The sequence below is a fragment of the Nipponia nippon genome, unplaced genomic scaffold, assembly GCF_047370975.1.
Source record: "Nipponia nippon isolate SJK-2023a ecotype South Korea unplaced genomic scaffold, ASM4737097v1 scaffold_34, whole genome shotgun sequence".
NCBI lineage: Eukaryota > Metazoa > Chordata > Aves > Pelecaniformes > Threskiornithidae > Nipponia > Nipponia nippon.
This window is the reverse complement of record NW_028262352.1, coordinates 4,027,026-4,045,743: the sequence shown is the minus strand read 5'-3', so window position 1 is coordinate 4,045,743 and position 18,718 is coordinate 4,027,026. Positions and strand designations below refer to the sequence as shown.

Genomic DNA, 18,718 nt, shown 5'->3' with positions numbered 1-18,718 from the left:
TGCTCGCAATTTATTTAATAAATCCCTTCCCATCAGAGGTAGGGGACATTCTGGCATATACAAAAATTCATGTGTAAGTGTTTTGTTTCCAATTTCACACTTAATCAGTTGAAAGAAAGGCCTGATCTCTCTTGTTTTCCCGTGGCACCAATTGCTGGCATAGAGAATTTACTCATAGGTCCTTTACAATTATTTAGTACAGAATATGTTGCTCCTGTGTCAACTAAAAATTTAACTGTCTCATTTCCCAGCTTAACTGAAACCAGGGGTTGGGCTGGGGACGCTAATTTTTCAGCCCCCGATCCCTGTCAATCTAAATGCTCTTCTGTACTGATCATAAGCAGATCTGCCTCCGGAACGGGTGCAGACGGGGAATTCCAATTGATTAATTGCTTCTTCGGACATTCATTTTTCCAATGTCCCTGTTCTCTACAAATTGCACGCTGATCTTCTCCCAAAGGGATTCTATTCCCTGGATTTCTTCCTGCTCTTTGTCCTCTGCCATGCCCTCGTCCTCTTGAGAAACCTCTTCCCCGAGAGGTTTGTGCTTGGGCAAATGCGGCTGCCAAAATCGCAGCATTTTGTTTCTTTTCCCTTACTTTCTCTCTCTGTTTTTCCTTCTTTTCCAATTCTTTTCTATTGTTATAAACCTTATAAGCAATCTCTATTAACCGAGATATTTTCCATGGTTCGTTACTTACACAAACACTTCCATATCTTTTAGCTCCCTCCCAAATTCCTTTCCCAAGGCACAGGTGGTTAGTAGTTTTGCTAATTGGAAAATTGCTGTTTCTGCAAGACATCAGTATAGCAGAACACCTCTCCTCGTTGTTTCCTCTATCATTGGAGTCAGGAAGTTGTCATTGATGCACTCCAGGAACTTCCTGGATTGCTTATGCCCTGTTGTGTTGTCCCTCCAGCAGATATTGGGGCAAGTTGCAAGAGTCTTCATAAACGATGTAGGTGGATAAGTGAAAGAAAAAGCTATGCTTACTGTATTTACGCTAAGGTTCTATCAAAGGCTGTGTCTCCCTAATACACTTCGTCTGTTTCCTTTCTGGCAAAATGGCAGCTCACTTCTCAAGACTGTTGTCTTCCTTGTGTATTGTATGTCTTAGCTTTTAAGCTAATATCCCCTTTCCAGTTTTCTCAGGGTTCTAAATTGCTTTAATGTATCATCCTGAAACTACTTTTGTTCTTCCCTTAAGCAAAAGAAAGTCTGGCCATCCTCTTATTTAGAATACAAGTGTTTTCCCTTTCTTAAGTATGTAAATAACTATTAATTTAAGCCACCTCTCTTCCACTTGACTGCTTAGTTAACATCTCTGAATTTGTCAGAGTCAAATACTCTCTGACCAAGTTCTTTTAGATATTCCACATGAGGAAGGTTTAATGCTTAATATAAAATTTACTTATTTGAAGATATTTGATGTTACATGGGATTTTGATTTAGCAGAGTGATACAGCAATATACTGAAATCACAGTACAAGCATAATATAGCAATTGCAACATACAGCTGAATCGCGATACAAATGTGTTTCCCATTACTGATCTCTCTATGGTCACCGTCACAACACTGGGTGTCCCCAGTTGCCTGGAAGGAATACGTGTGTTGAAGTTAGCTCAAGCCTGTTCCTCTCCTCAAAGTGCATTTTATTAGTTATCCAGTTTTTCTACTTTATGTTGGGCTGAGGCACATATACACTCCCCCCACCAGTCTGGCTATCTCAGGAAGCCATTACTCTCTACTAATTATCTCAGGGAAGGCTGTTTATACAACCTGATGACCCACTGGTACAGCCCTATAGCTAAAACAAATGCTACCATCCAGTCCCCCTTGTGTTGAGATAAGTTCAGCTTTCTTTACAATAATTGGCGATCATTCCTTACATTCTTCTCTGAGCTCAGCATTCTTGCACTGTTAGGTTTACGGTTAGACTGGATAATCTTAAAGGTCTTTTCCAATCTAAATGATTCTATGATTCTATGATTCCTCTGATCCTTCTTCCGCTGTGGGCGTGTGTTGGTCAGTCACAGAAGAGTAAATTTCTCATTCTTTATTTTGGTAGCTGCTTGGCATTTATTAGTGAGGAATGTATTGAAAGGGTTGAAGCCAAGATAGGCAAAGCCACTGCATCAAAATGCCTCCTGAAAAGCCTAGGGGCAAGGAGGATATTTAAATATCTTAGTCACTTAACTAAACAAAAGAAAGGCCTTTGTGATTTAGGGGTAGATAGAATGGTTGTAAGATAAGGGGGCTCTGGGATAATCCCATCTCAGACAACTGGGCCTTGGGAGAACAAATACATGGAAGATAGGAAGTCACAAAATAATGACAACAGCCTTGAAGGACACCATTTACGTGATCCTAGGACTGAGTTTGCGCAGAAGCAAAGGTCAATCAGCGAGCACAGTGAAGAAGACTACGAGCCTTCATCTGAAGACTCCTAAGGACCACCTGAAGACCACCATGGGAGATGCCTGTGCATGCGGATTGGACATTTGCATATGTTAATAAGTTCCAGGAAACCTCATGTTTATGTAAATGATTTCTCGGAAATCCTGTGAATATGTAGGACTTTATAGTATATAATCTCTGAAAGTCTACCAAATTGGTGGAGCACTTATGGTGGAGAATCCCCAGTGCTGCCCAGCGCTGCAATAAAGAATACCTGCTTAATAGTAGCTTCGTTGCTATTGAGTTTCATTTCAGGGACTCTCTGAATATTCCGTTTCCCCCTCGGGGAGATTCGGACTGTGAGGAGAAGCATCCATGAATTTTTGTATCAGTTTTGGCACCCCAGATGGGACCCTCTCTGCTCGGCTGCAGGACCCGTTGAGAACGGGACTCCCTAGGGTACCCCCGGAAAATTTCCGGAGGGACTCCTTGCCTCGATCGGATCGAAGCGGGAGCAGACAAGGACCGTCTTCGGAAAAAGGTATTCTTTCTTAAATTTGGTTTGGGACTAGTCATTTGTTGGAAACCCCTGTAAGCCATGAGTGGTTCACGCTTGGTGGAGTATACCGGGCTGCTAGCGCCTTAAAGGTGTACACTTGGGAGCACTTTGGTGCTCATTTGGAACTCTTGCATTTGGGTATATTGGATCTTGGCTTTGGAACTCGGTTATTTGATTTTGGGATTGTGTTTGGCATGTTATAAGGACAAGTAGTTGCTCTGTGTTTGCTTTTAGGATTTTTGTTCATTGTATTGGTATGTGAGCGTTTTTTGTTGTCAAAAGTGTCTATACTGTCCTGCACGTGTGTGAATGAGACGTACTCTTAGTACGAAGTGAGAACGGAGCGGAGTCCTGACCCGCGGTTTCGTTGTTCCGCGAGGGAAACGGCCGGAGACGGACGAAGCGAAAGAAAAAGGTTGTATGGATGTGAAACAGTAATTCTGTAACCCTCTAAGTGGTAAAGTGTGGACCATGGAACTAACTGTTAAGATACTGCGGGAATACAGGAGAGAACTGGGACCAATAAAATGGGAGGGTCACAACAAAGTAAAGAGATACCAAGAAAACTCCATTAGGTTGCATTTTCTATCACTGGGAGAACATAGGGGGTCCTCCTGGAGGAAATCTGAATAAGAAAACTCTAATTAAGTATTGTAATCAGTGATGGCCATTGCATAAATTAGATGATGAAGAAAAGTGGCCTTTGAATGGGACTCTGAAGTATAATGCCTTGTTGCAACTCCTGTTATTTTTAAGGAGGGAGGGAAAATGGGACGAAGCTATGTATGCGGATATGTTTTTCACCCTCCGAAATCACCCTGAGTGGCAGAAAGTCACAAACTCTGACTCTGTCTAAACATCAGAATTTGACATTCTAACCACTCTTACAGCATGCTTCCAATACAGGTCACATCTACATATAGAAAAGGAAGAGAAAATGTGGAGAGGATTTATTGTATTCTTAGTTCTGTGCTTTCTCAAGACCTCATATGGAAATTCTGTGAAATAAGGGTACTGTAGAAAGACAACTTGATGCCAAAATTGACTTTTTTTTTCTATAATGTGTTCTTGAGTTTGCTGGCCTGAAACTTGAAAGGTAATTACAAATTTCAGTCTCATCTGTAGCACCTGCTCAGCTTGTAGGAAAGATACGACTACTGATTTCATGTTCTGTGTGACTTTCTCGAGCTTAAATAGTAACACACCTGAATGCTCTTATTTTCAGAGTACATACAGACCATAATGATGATGGAAGAATCAGTTCAACATGTTGTCATGACAGCCATTCAGGAGGTATGTTAGAGTGTCCATAGTGTGTAGAAATTAAGCCTTTCAATATTGCAAAACCCCATACTTTTTTTCCACTGTGATGAAAAAAGGGCAGAGTTTGCAATTCTAGAAGAAACATTTTCCTCTTTTGAGTTAAAAAAACAAATCAAGCAAGCCTTCTTCATGTCAAATTTAGTTGCATGCCCCACTTCTCTAGATGTTTAAATCTTCTCAACTGTGGTGGGTTGACCTTGGCTAGCCTCCAGGTGCCCACCCAGCCGCTCTATCACTCCCCCTCCTCAACAGGACAGGGGGAGAAAATACAATGGAAAAGATCATGGGTCAAGATAAGGACTGGGAGATCACTTACCAAATACTATTATGGGCAAAACAAATTCGACTTGGGGAAATTAATTTAATTTATTGCCAATTAATTGTAACAGAGTAGGATAATGAGAAAGAAATAAGAACAAATCTAAACACGCCTTCCCCCACCCCTCCCTTCTTCCTAGGCTCAAATTCACTCACGATTTTCTATACCTCCTCCCCCGCCCCGAGCAGCGCAGGGCGATGGGGAATAGGGGGTTGCAGTCAGATCATAACACTTCATCTCTGCCTCTCCTTCCTCCTCACACTCTTCCCTTGCTCTAGCGTGGGGTCCATCCCACGGGATACAGGCCCTCATGAATGTCTCCAACATGGGTCCTTCCCACAGGATGCAGTTCTTCTAGAGCTCCTTCATCATGGGTCCATTCCACAGGGTACGGTCCTTCAGAAATGGACGGCTCCAGCATGGGTCCCCTGTGAGGTCACAGTTCCTGCCAGGAGCCTGCTCCAGCATGGGCTCTCCACAGGCTGCATTTTCCTTCAGGACAAATCTACCTGCTCTGGCATGGGGTCCTCCACCGGCTGCGGTGTGGATATCTGCTCTGATGTGGTGCTCTGTGGGCTGCAGGGGACAACCTGCGTCACCATGGTCTTCACCACAGGCTGTGGGAGAATCCCTGCTCCAGCACCTGGAGCACCTCCTCCCCCTCCTTCTTCACTCACCTTGGTGACTGCATGGCTGTTTCTCTCACATATTCACACTCCTCTCCCTCAGCTGCTGTTGCACATCAAGGGGTTTTGCTCAGGAGCTATCAGGGCTGATTGATAGAGCTTTAAACTAGATTGGAAAGGGGGAAAGGGACAATACCTGGCTAGTCAGCGACGAGCGACGGGATGGCACGCCAAAGTTCGAGGAGCTGCGTGCTAGTGAGATTCCTCAGGCAGTTCCATGAGGCAACGGGCACAATGAACCGCACTTGAAGTGTTTCTACACAAATGCACGCAGCCTGAGGAACAAGCAAAAGGAGCTAGATGCCTTGGCCCAGTCCCAGAGATATGACATCCTAGGCCTAAGTGAAACCTGGTGGGGTGAGTCCTGTGACTGGTGTGCCGTGATGGATGGTTACAGGCTCTTCAGGAGGGATAGGCAGGGCAGGCGAGGCGGCGGGGTGGCATTGTATGTAGTGGAGGGGCTGGCATGCATGGAGCTAGCAGTCGGCGATGGCCCAGTTGAGAGCCTCTGGGTAAGGATTAAGGGACAGACAAATAAAGCGGGTAGTCGTTGTGGGAGTCTACTATAGGCCACCCAGCCAGGATGACGACACGGATGAGTTATTCTTTAAGGAACTAAGGGATGCTTCTAAGTCATCTGCCCTTGTCCTTCTGGGGGACTTCAACTTGCCAGATGTCAACTGGGAATACCACACAGCTGGTACAAGCAGGTCCAGAAGATTCCTAAACCATCTGGATGATAACTTCTTGGTACAGGTACTAAGGGAACCGACCAGGAAAGGTGCCTTCCTCGACTTGCTGCTTACTAACGGAGAGGGTCTCGTGGGTGAAGTGGCGATTGGCGGCTGCCTTGGCCACAGCGACCATGAAGCAGTCAAGTTTAAAATCTATGGTAACAGGAGGAAAACTGCCAGCAAGCCCTCAACTCTGGATATGAGGAGAGCTGACTTCAGGCTGCTCAGGGAACTACTTAGTAAGGTCCCCTGGGAAAAAGCTTTTGAAGGTGCTGGGGTCCATCAGTGCTGGTCACTTTTTAAGTACCACCTGCTAAGAGCACAGGAGCAGGCAATTCCAAAATGTCGGAAGTCAAGCAGGCGCGGTAGAAGGCCGGCTTGGCTAAGTAGGGATCTTCTTCTAGAACTAAGGCGAAAAAAGAAAATGTATGGCCAGTGGAAGCAAGGTCAGGCGACATGGGAGGACTACAGAGATGCTGCTCGCCACTGTAGGGAGGAAATTTGCGCGGCCAAAGCTCAATTAGAGCTGAAGCTGGCCAGTACTGTGAAGGACAATGAAAAGGGCTTTTTTAAATATGTTAATAGCAAAAGGCAGGCGAGAAATAACATTGGCCCGTTACTTGACGAGCATGGTCACCTCACAAACAGGGACATAGACAAAGCAGAGACGTTTAATGCTTTCTTCGCCTCGGTCTTCAACACCGATGATGGGCTCTGGGACCCCCAGAGCCCTGGGCTAGAGAACCATGACTGTGAGAACGACAAACTCCCAGCCAACCCCGAACTTGTGCGGGATTTGCTGCTCCAGCTGGATCCCTATAAGTCAATGGGGCCCGATGGGATTCATCCGAGGGTGCTTAAAGAGCTGGCTGATGTCATAGCGAGACCTCTCTCAATGATTTTCCAATGCTCTTGGGAATCTGGAGAGGTCCCAGCTGACTGGAAGCTGGCAAACGTTGTCCCAATCTTCAAGAAGGGCAGCAGGGATGACCCTGGTAACTGCAGGCCTGTCAGTCTCACCTCTGTGCCTGGCAAAATCATGGAGAAGATTATTCTGGGAGTTATTGAAAAACACCTGAAAGACAGTGCAGTCATTGGTCCGGGTTCACGAGGGGAAAGTCCTGCTTAACAAACTTAATTTCTTCCTATGACAAGGTTACCCACCTAGTTGACCAAGGGAAGCCAGTCGATGTAATCTTTTTGGATTTCAGTAAAGCTTTCAATACTGTCTCTCACAGTATCCTCCTGGACAAAATGTCCAGCATACAGCTGGATAAACACATAATGCAATGGGTGTGCAATTGGCTGACGGGTCGGGCTCAAAGGGCTATAGTAAATGGGGTTACAAGAAGGCCAAGGGCATCCTGGCTTGTATCAGGAATAGTGTGGTGAGCAGGACCAGGGAGGTGATGGTGCCCCTGTACTCGGCACTGGTGAGGCCACCCCTCAAATACTGTGTTCACTTTTGGGCCCCTTACTACAAGAAGGACCTTGAGATGCTGGAGCGTGTCCAAAGAAGGGCAATGAAGCTGGTGAAGGGTCTAGAGAACAAGTCTTATGAGGAGCAGCTGAGGGAGCTGGGGTTGTTTAGCCTGGCGAAGAGGAGGCTGAGGGGAGACCTTATTGCAATCTACAACTACTTGAAAGGAGGTTGTAGTGAGGTGGGGGTCGGTCTCTTCTCCCAAGTAACAAGTGACAGGAGAAGAGGAAACGGTCTCAAGCTGCACCAGGGGAGGTTTAGGTTGGCTATTAGGAAAAACTTCTTCACTGAAAGGATAGTCAGGCACTGGAAAGGCTGCCCAGGGAAGTGGTTGAGTCCCCATCCCTGGAGGTATTTAATAGACGGGTAGATGTGGTGCTTAAGGACATGGTTTAGTGGTGGACTTGGTAGTGTTAGGTTAACGGTTGGACTTGATGATCTTAAAGGTCTTTTCCAACCTTAACGGTTGTATGATTCTATGATTCTGTAAACACTGTGTTGCTAGCCGGTCTAGGGAGGTGATTGTCCCGCTCTACTCTGCACTGGTGCAGCCTCATCTTGAGTGCTGTGTGCAGTTTTGGGCACCACAGTATAAAAAGGATACGAAGCTACTAGAGAATGTCCAGAGGAGAGCTATGAAGATGGTGAAGGGTTTAGAGGGAAAGCTGTATGAGGAGCGGCTGAAGTCACTTGGTCTGTTCAGCCTGGAGAAGAGGAGACTGAGGAGAGACCTCATTGCGGTCTACAGCTTCCTCACAAGGAGAAGAGGAGGGGCAGGCGCTGATCTCTTCTCCCTGGCGACCAATGATAGGACCCAAGGGAATGGCAGGAAGATATGCCAGGGGAGGTTTAGGCTGGACATTAGGAAAAGGTTCTTCACCCAGAGGGTGGTGGAGCACTGGAACAGGCTCCCCTGGGAGGTAGTCACGGCGCCAAGCCTGGTAACATTCAAGAAGCATTTGGACAACGCCCTCAGACATACGGGGTGATTTCTGGGGTTGTCCTATGCAGGGTCAGGAGTTGGACTCGATGATCCTTGTGGGTCCCTTCCAACTCAGGACATTCTATGGTTCTATGATCATTTTTAACCCTTTCCTAAATGTGTTATCACAGCTACCATCATCGCTGATTGGCTCGGCTTTGGCCAGTGGTGGGTCTGTCTTGTAGCCAGCTGGAACTGTCTCTGTCCAACATGGGGGCAGCTTCTGGTGTCTTCTCACAGAAGCCACCCCTACACCCCCCCACCACTACCAAAACCTTGCCATGTAAACTCAGTACATTGACTTAAAGAATGTTTTGATAATGGGCTTCCCTTCCTTTACCTTTCCTACTATGTTGCTCCTGAAGTGTATTATACTGCTTTTATATAAGCAACCAAATACTGTAGAATTTTTTCATAAAACATAGAATAACTCGAGTTCGAAGGGACCCATAAGGATCATTGAGTCCAGCTCCCTGCTACTTGCAGGACTACCTAAAACTAAACCATATGACTAAGAGCATCGCCCAGACGCTCCTTGAACTCTGACAGGCTTGGTGCCATGACCACTTCCCTGGGGAGCCTGTTCCAGTGACTGACCACCCTCTCAGTGAAGAACCTTTTCCTAATGTCCAATCTGAACTTCCCCTGACGCAGCTTCATTCCATTTCCTCATGTCCTATCGCTGGTCACCAGAGAGAGGAGATCAACACCTCCCTCCTCCGCTGCTCCTCTTGAGGAAGTTGTAGACTGCAATGAGGTCACCCCTCAGCCTTCTCTTCTCCAAGCTGAACAAGCCAAGTGACCACCTCAGCCGCTCCTCCTAAGTCTTGCCCTCCAGACCTTTCACCATCTTGGTCGCCCTCCTCTGGACACACTCTAATAGTTTGATGTCCTTCGTATATTGAGGCGCCCAAAACTGCACACAGTGCTCGAGGTGGGGCCACACCAGTGCAGCATAGAGTGGAACAATCGCCTTTCTCAACCAGCTAGCTATGCTGTGCTTGATGCACCCCAGGACACGGTTGGCCCTTTTTGGCTGCCAGGGCACACTGTTGACTCATATTCAACTTGCCATCAACCCAAGCCCCCAGATCTCTTTCTGGGGGGCTGCTCTCCAGCCTCTCGTCCCCCAATTTGTATGTATAACCAGGATTGCCCTGTCCCAGGTGCAGAATCTGGCACTTGCTCTTGCTAAACTTCATATGGTTGGTGGTTGCCCAGCTCTCTGGTCTATCCATATCTCTCTGTAAGGCCTCTCTGCCCTCGAGGGAGTCCACATCTCCTCCTAGTTTAGTATCATTGGCAAACTTACTTGGTGTACATTCTATTCCTGCGTCCAGGTCATTGATAAAAACTTTGAAGAGCACTGGACCTAAAACTGAGCCCTGGGGAACCCCACTGGTGACTGGTTACCAGCCTGATGAACCCCATTTACTATAACGCTTTGAGTCTCACCCATCAGCCAATTGTTCACCCAACGTATCATGGACTTGTCTAGCTGTATGCTGGACATTTTGTCCAGAAGGATACTGAGAGACAGTATCAAAAGCTTTTAATAATTTCTATCTAATAATTGGAAAAAAAAATCTGAACAACTGAATTTTGTAACTGGACAAATGAAAAGAAATAGAGAAACATGCAGCAGAATATTCTTTTGTCAGTTATTAGCAAAATTAATAGACTAGTTAAGGTATTCCTGATAATACTTTGTAGCATGTTAATAAATCCACTGTAATGTATTTTGTAAAAATGTTTTAAGGATAGTAATAGGAAACCTGATTTATTTTTAAGGCTATGGTGATGGGAAAGACCATTCTTCTGCTGTGCTTAGCAGTCATTAGCCTGGTGAGTTTCTGTATGCAGTAAAGGGGTTTTTTTATCTTCTTTAACTGATAAATTACACTAACAATGCAGATGGAAGCATAAAAGAAGAAAACTACAGGTTAGTGTTAGTGACCACTATGTTGTCATGAGTAACTTCTCATGTGCTCAGTTAGACTTCATGATGGAGGTTTACTGCAGGGGAATAGTTAAAAGGAATAGTTTCCTGTACTTTCTGAGAAGAAAGTGTGACAAGTGTTCAGAAGAAAATAACAGTTCTTAAGTCTTTGTCAATATGCCTTTCCTTCCTAGGCCTTCACTGGTAATCAAATTGCTTCTGAATGTGAGCAAGAAATTATTAATTCCATGTTGAACACTAGAGCAATTTCCCTTTTTCTGTTACGTCTCTAAAAGATGTCACTTGAGCCTGAGGGCTCTGCTACTTGTTATCTCTTTAACTCATGCTGCATTCTAACAGTCTTAGATCCTATTGGATGACTATGGAATCATTTCAAGGACTAAAAATGCAGATTGAGAGTTCTTAGAATTAGGATTTTTAAAAAAAAGAATCCCTAAACTTCCTGCTAGATCAGCTTCTTTTTTCTATCTCTTTAAGTCAGTGCTGTCAGGAACAGGCAAGTGCCAGATTTCCTGCCTAAATTTTGGGATATTTTACTATTTTACTTTTGTTTTGTGGTTGATTTTTTTTTTTCTTCAGGGAGCGAAAACATTTCTTTTCGAGTTATTTGCAACATATCTGTAATATAGATATATTTAAAATTTCTTATGGTACTGCTTTCAATCAACTTCACCTTAACTGGTGTCAGGGTTACTTGGCTATCCATTCCAAGGAGATGATGTTTTGTAAGTAAGTATTGTGTCTACAGCTGCCCTTAGTGTGTTATCAGGGGAGCTAATAAAACTGGCTAGCAGTCAGAGCTCAGCCTCTTTGAGCTTACTAGAACCTTCAAATCATATGTCTGTCTTTTTGTCTCTTGTTTTGAGCCTGACATGAGAATTTGTTTGCTGGGGATAGGTAGGGGGTTCTTTGGTCTTAAAACATGTGTAACATTTAAATTTATTTCTAGCCATTTATCTGTTGCAGTTGATCAGTGGGTGAGGTTCCTGAAAGAAAACCTTTTTTCCCCCAATAAGCATGTCAGTCAATCTGGGGCTTTCTAAGAAAGTAATGACTTGACAATAATTTTTTCCTCACTAAAACCATTACAAACCATTCTTCTAGTCAGATAGATTAGTCAGATTACAAAGAACTGTAATGCTTGTTTCAGAAATACTCATTCTAGATTATAAATTTTTAATTGCAAATTCCAGACAAATCGGGAGCAGTAAGCTTGGTCCTCTTTCATTTCTTTATAATTATTTGAGATACAGATGTTTCAAAACCAAAAATAGGAATGTGGGCTCTCAAAATGGGAAAAGATGAAAACAACTGCCAGAGAACAATTTGAGACCTATCTTGTCTGCTACATAATAGCTGCCTCCAGTCTAATGCTGCTTCAATACAGTGCTCTGCAAAGGATAGTGTAGCTTTCATGATAGATAATGAATATGCTTTTTCAGAAGAGAGAATTACTATGTAAGGTAATGGTTTTCATACTTTAGATATTATAAGTCCTGAATATGTCCTTCTGTAATTCTTTTTTAATGTACCTCATATAAAAATGAAGTAAAAAGTGTTACTGTTGTCAGAAAAAAGAGCTTTCCTACAGGTTAAGATGAACCTAATTTTTCATTGAAACTTATCTTTAATATGCAAATAAATCTTATGTTTTTTCTAATCCAATGTAATCTAATTGCAGTTGATGAGTAAAGAGTCTCCAGTGTCTTTTGGAAATGATGCTTACATTGACCTTGAACGTCAGGTATCTAAGATGAGATGTTTCTTTCCTTTAATCACAAGAAATCAGTGCCTAATCATTATGGTTCATTGTTAAGCAGTCTACCTTTTCTTTTGTGGGAGAGTTTTGTGGAAAATTTGAATAATAGATACAAAATAAAACTTGACTGTTTTTACAGTTATCTGTAGAAGTACATAAATTCTGGTAGATGGAATTAATTCTTATGTCAGCTGTCCCTTGTAAACTTAAAAAATGAAAGATTATGATCCTGTCTGTGAAAAGTAGAAGGCCCATCTAAAATTTATTATGCATAATAAAATATATACATATGCATTAACTATGTGCATATTTTATCAGACCAATTTTCTTGTAGGTATTTCTTTATTTCCCTGACTACATTCATACAGAAACTTGGAAGATATAAGTCTCTTAGTTATTATATAGTCACTTAAAGAGATGTAACTGAATGTTTCCACACTGCTTATAAGATTCAGTGTCTTTTTTCAGATGGGTAGGTTTCTCCATCACAATGTTGCTTGTTTCCCCTGTTGTACAGTAAGAGTAGTTCCCAGTGACTAGACAAGTTTTAGCTTAACTGTTTATTCCTTGTATTCTACCTCCCAATCTTTTGTGTATTTGAAAAGTAGATTAAAAACTGAAATCATGTATTCTTTGCATCCATAAAGAAAAGTGGTATTGATGCTTTTTTTTCAGTGTACAGAGGCAATAGATTCTTCAGAGCTAGGCTGTTTGGTTTTGGGGGGGCCTCAGTTTACAGAATAAATGTGATAACTTCAATGTTTTGTTTCAAGACCTAATATTACCTTCAGCTATATTTACCTTTGTTAGACAAATTAAACAATGATTACAGTTGCTACTTTGTTTCATTGTAGAAGCAGAATTGCTTTTCTTTTTTCCCCAAACTTCAATATTACATAAATGTAAAAAAATAGTTTACAATCATATAATTCATAATTTTGCTATATCATTTATAGAGACATATAATTATGAAACTAAAAATCATTGTTGTTTATGATAGCTGAAGAAAACTACAGAAGAATTACATGAAGCCCTAGCAACAAAAGAAGAAATTGCCCAGAGATGTCATGAGTTAGATATGCAGGTAGGTCATCTTCAAATCGAGAAAAAAGTATGTTAATTCTTAGACAGCTGAAGAAAGGGATTATTGTGGAAATCTACCTTTTATATTTAAAAAAAAAAATCCTCAGTTGCTGTATTTCTTTACCCATGTTAGCAGAGTAAAAAGTGCGTGCCTACTTGTATTGATTCAATGATGTCAGCATTAAGGTGATTGGTACTGACAAAGCTTTTTTGCATTCAAGCAAGAAATGAACTGCATTGCTCAGTTCATGAGTTACAGAAATCCTAGGAGGAGTTCTGCTGATATAATGATTTCAGTAAAAAGTTACAACCAAATCAAAGTTACTCTAGACAATCACTTGTGCATAAACTAAGTTTTACTGTAAACTGAGCATATCTGATTTGGAAGGCATCAACAGACTAAACCTGGAACCCAAAAGAGCCATTTCAATCAATTCCTGTTTTGGTGTATAATTTGGCTTTTAGCCAAGCAGTAATAACCGGAATTAATGAAGCCTTATGCCTTATTGATTTGTGTTTGACAAATTGGTTGGCTGATTTTGTTGTGTCGGATGCAAGTTCTGATCAAAACTTTCCTTTCTCTTTGGATATTTACATTCTTTCTTTTCTCCTCCTACCTGCATTTTGATTGTGTAGTGTCTAATAATATGAGCTTATGCTTCAGATGTTCTTCCAGTCACAGAACTTTGGCTTCTCTGCCCCACTGCCTGTTTTCACAAAGCTGGCAGAAATTTAATCATCTTTGGGACCTCTGTTCCTGTTTCAAGTCTGTTTGCAACTGGCCATTGGATTAAAAAATTTCTTGGAGAGGCATGGCTATGAGAGACTTGAATATTCTGTGTGATTGTATAAACATTGTTTCCTTTGGAAAACATGTTAAAAAACCTTACTATGGGGTGCTAGGGTGTGTGCGTGGGGTGGTGGTGCTTGAAAAGTAGGCAGACTTTAATACAGTGACATAATCTTCTTTGATAACTAAGATATTTTTCTTTAGATATTTCTGAGAAATAAAGGTAAGAACACTGTTTTCTTTATGGTAAATCCTGTCCCTAATGCTGTAGTACATTGGTTATATCACATATCAAATGAAAAAGTATTAAAGTTACAATATGTTCCTGTGAAATACAGTTTTGTGAACTTCAATGTTTCCAGTTATGAGTTGTGTTAATGTTTTACTGTGTGCACCAAAAAATTGTTCTTTATATCTGACAGCTCCATTATTCCAGTCTGTTCTTTTATTACAACAGGTTGCAGCACTTCAAGAGGAGAAGAGCATTTTACTTGCTGAGAACCAGATTCTGATGGAACGTTTGAATCAATCTGATTCTATAGAAGATCCCAACAGCCCTGCAGGTCGTAGGCACTTGCAGCTGCAGACCCAATTAGAGCACCTCCAAGAGGAAACATTCAGGTAAAAAAGCCACAAGTGGATAAACTGTAGTTGGCAACCAGTATGACTTGTATGCTTTTGGTTCTACTGTCATTTATGCTAAATTATTATAATGGGTGGCATAATAACCATAGGAGTGAAGTTTGTGTTATGATCTACCTGTTTATAAGCTCAGACTTTGAAAAATGTGGATTTTTTAAAAAATACTGAAATGCTGCACCCACTCCCCTTCCCCTCCCTGGAAATTGTAGCAATTCCTAGCTGAAAGTTTGATATGGAGTATACTACAGACAGTATTTTTAATAGTATTAAAAGTATTTTAATATTATTAAAAGTATTTTTAATACTTTTTAAAGTATTTCCTTCTATAAGTTTGAAAAGAAATTATTTTCTATCTGAAAGATAAAAACAGTCCTTAATGTAAGGGTACATGGAAGGAGAGTGTCTGCTCCTTTAAGGTTATCTGGTCAAGGACCTTTTCACTGCAAAAAAGGGATAATAAGAAAAGGAGGAAACCATAAACGAGAACATACAGGGACACAAACCTAACCGAGAAATTATAAGGGAGGCAGTGACGAGAACCAAACCTGCTCAGTCACACCAAATGATAAGCGTATGTGAGAGTGTGAGAATGCTTATTCCAGCAAAGTTATCTGATCGAGGAACTCCTAAATTGGGATGATAAGGAGAAGACAAAAAACCAAATATACAGCGACACAGACCTGACAAAACAAACATGGAGACAACAACAAGCAGCAAAGCATGCCAGTCATACTTGGGCTTTCTTGACGGGCTATCAAGAAACTACAGGTGCCACTTCCAGGAAGACCAACCAGAACTTTACAATTGATAAGACTGTAAACCAGGGGAGATCCTGGACACTGGACTGGGAAGGGTGAAGGAATCTATAGAACTATACAAATCGATGAAGGAACATGCAGGGGGAAGGAACAAAGAGGGTGTTAGATAGAAAGGGGTATAAAATGGGGCTGGTCAGTATGCCCTGTGCCTGATCACTGCAGTCTGTTCTATCTGTCTTCTTAGTAAATCTTTTCTTAACTGTCTCTGTGTAATCTCACTCTCTATCCCATGTGTATGTGTGCTGCAAGGACTAACCGCCAGCTATTGGTGAGACTGGTGTGAGTGGATTTGGGGCCAGCAACTGGAGTCAGACTGGGGCTGTAGGCACCCCACGGCCTGTGGTGTCAGCTACTGGAACAAGTGAGGGTCCTAGAGTCAGTAGTTGGAGGGGCCATAGCTCTCTGGATCTAGGGAGGGTTCTACAGACTTTGTGCTTGGAGTGTGAGCTACTGGGGGAACCAGCACGTGTGGCTTTGGTGCCAGCTAATCAAGTCAGACTGAGGGTGTAGGCGCCCCCAGTCAATGGTGTCAGCAACTGGAGCGAGTGGGAGTCTCAGTGCCAGCTACTGTAGCAGGTGGGGGGTCTCACCCATCAGCCACTGGGGTGGGAACAATGTGTGTCCCAAAAATCAGTTACTGGAAGGGACCAGCACAATTGAGGGTATGTGTGTGCATGTGTGTGAGGACTGCAAGGACTAGGTGCCAGCTACTGGGGAGACAAGCATGGGTGGATTTGTGGTCAGCTACTGGAATCAGACTGGGGGTGTTGGTGCCCCAGGCCTGTGGTGACAGCAACTGGAGCAAGTGGGAGTCTCAGTGCCAGCTACCGGAGCAGGTGGGGGTCTCGGCCACCAGCCACTGGGGCTGGAACGATGTGTGTCCCAAAAACCAGCTACTGGGAGGGACCAGCGTGAGTGAGGCGAGTGAGGGGTTTGGTGCCGGCGGCTGGAATGGGACTGCGGGTCATAGACCACGTGCCTGGTGCCAGCTGCTGGAGAGGGGCTGAGTGTCTGTATCTTTCCCCAAACCTGGTGTGTGTGTGAGTATGCGTGTGTATTCACTAGCAAATTTCAAGGTGGACTAGCTGGCGAATAGGAGACCCTGGGTCTTGGCAGGGGTATCAGGTGGGTGGAGGGTCCATGAATGTGCATGTGCTTGTGAATCTAGGGAGTGTTGTGTGTGTGCCTTCACTAGTGACCACCTATCTCTACCAGCCAAAGAGGAGGAAGGGGACTTGGCTGCCTATAGTTGTTTTATGAGAGTCCTATATGTAGGTGCTGTTGAAGGCAATGCCTTGTCTGTGTAGCTGTCTGTGGCAGTGTTCTGTGTGTTGGTGCATGTCGGTGTGTGTCTCTGGGATATGTGCTCAGCTTCACTACTGGTTAAACCTGCAAATGGGAAAGTGGCAGCTGCATCCCTCAGCCTGGACAGAGGCCTCAGGTCCCCCATCACACCTGACTGGGCTACAGTGGCCAGGCAGGAGGAAATCCTGGACTGGAGCTGCTGGAGGTGGTGGCCACTCTTTACATCACTTAATACTCAAGTGACCTCTACTCCCCCTCTGTATTTCCTCTAACACATGGAAATATTTTTCCACATTTAACTCTAAGCACTCCCTATTCACCCTCACTTTCAGCCTGCATAAGTCAATGCTGATGCTGAGAGAAGTGGGTCCCTTTCACCCTCACCTTCTCATTCTTGTTCCTCTATTTTCCCTCTCCTTTGATTGAAACTAGAGTGTCTCCTGTGATGGCTCAACCTTGGCCAGCTGCCAGATGCCCACTCAGCTGCTTTCTCATGCCCTCTCTTTAACAGGACAGGTGGAGAACATAAGATGAAAAAGCTAGTGGATCGAGATAAAGACAGGGAGATCACTTATCACTTACTATCATGAGCAAAACAGATTTGATTTGGGGAAAGTTAATTTAATATTGCCAATTACAATAGATTTGGATGGTGAGAAACAGAACTAAAAATTAAAACACCTTCCCCCCACACCCAAATTTTCCCAGACTCAACTTCACTCCTTCATTCCTGACTCCTCTTACTCCCTGAGTGGTGCAAGGGGGTTGGGGACTAGGGGGTCGCGGTCAGTCCATAATGGTTCCTATCTGCTCCTCCTTCCTCCTCACACTCTTCCCCTGCTCCAGCGTGGGTCCTTCTTATGGGCTGCAGTCCTTCATGAACTGCTCCAGCGTGGGTTCTCCACAGGCCGCAGTTCTTGTCAGGAGAAACTACTCCAGTATGGGCTCTCCACAGGCTGCAGTTCCTTCAGAAAATACCCACCTGCTACCAGCATGGGGCCCTCCATGGGCTGCAGTGTGGATATCTGCTCTACCATGGTCTCTTCCACGGGCTACAGGGAAATATCTGCTCCAGTGCCTGAAGCACCTCCTCCCCCTCCTTCTTCTCTTACCTTGGTGGTCACACTGTTGTTTCTCATACTTTCCCCCTCTCTCCTTTCTGCCTCTGTGGCGTTTTGCCCTTTCTTTTGCCCTTTCTTTTGTCTTCACAAAAGCATCACCAGCTTCTCTAATTGGCTCAGCTTTGGCCTGCGGTGGGTCTGTTGATGGAGCCGGCTGGAACCGGCTTTGTCTGGCACAGGGCAGCCCCTTACCTCTTCTCACAGAGGCCACCCCTGATCCCCCCCTATGCTACCAAAACCTTGCCATGTACATCCAATACATCTCCCTACACTTTTGTTTTTTCTTCTTTCTGCTCTCTTTTCCTACACCCTTCTGTAATTCTGATGTCAACTTTCCTGTAACCTTTTATTACCTTTTGTGCATGTGTTTTCCCATCCTTCTACTTTCGCTTGCCAAGCTTCCTTCCTCTCTCTTAGTTCTTCTCACTTTGTGTTCACATATGACTTTTGTTTCTTGAAAAAGTCTGTGCTTCTCCATCTTTCACTCCAGCTAATGCACATTTTCCTTGTCTCTCTATAGCTACACTGTAAAGAAATAGTATATTCATGTTTCTCTAAATTGCCCTTATAACTCGTCTTAGGATATTTTTCTTAATTATCTGGAACAATTCCTACCACAATTGTCACTTCCTGTTTATACTAAACAGATTTTCTCTCTCTCTTCTTCTCTCCCCCACCCCCCGCTTTAATTTCTGCACTGCCTGTAACAGTGGTCGTTCCACCTTCCTCTATGCTCTTTACATCAAGGTTTTGGAGAC

General features: G+C 43.5%; 1 protein-coding gene across 1 annotated transcript in view; it reads left to right on the top strand.

The window, feature by feature from the left end:
• The window catches only part of LOC104021535 (protein Hook homolog 3), a 105,248-nt gene that overhangs the window by 47,280 nt on the left and 39,250 nt on the right, over positions 1–18,718 (top strand). Inside the window, exons 6-9 of the mRNA XM_087770978.1 lie at positions 4,184–4,251; positions 12,124–12,186; positions 13,202–13,285; positions 14,532–14,695. Coding sequence (XP_087627104.1) covers positions 4,184–4,251; positions 12,124–12,186; positions 13,202–13,285; positions 14,532–14,695 — 379 coding nt within the window. The remainder of the gene's footprint in view (positions 1–4,183; positions 4,252–12,123; positions 12,187–13,201; positions 13,286–14,531; positions 14,696–18,718) is intronic.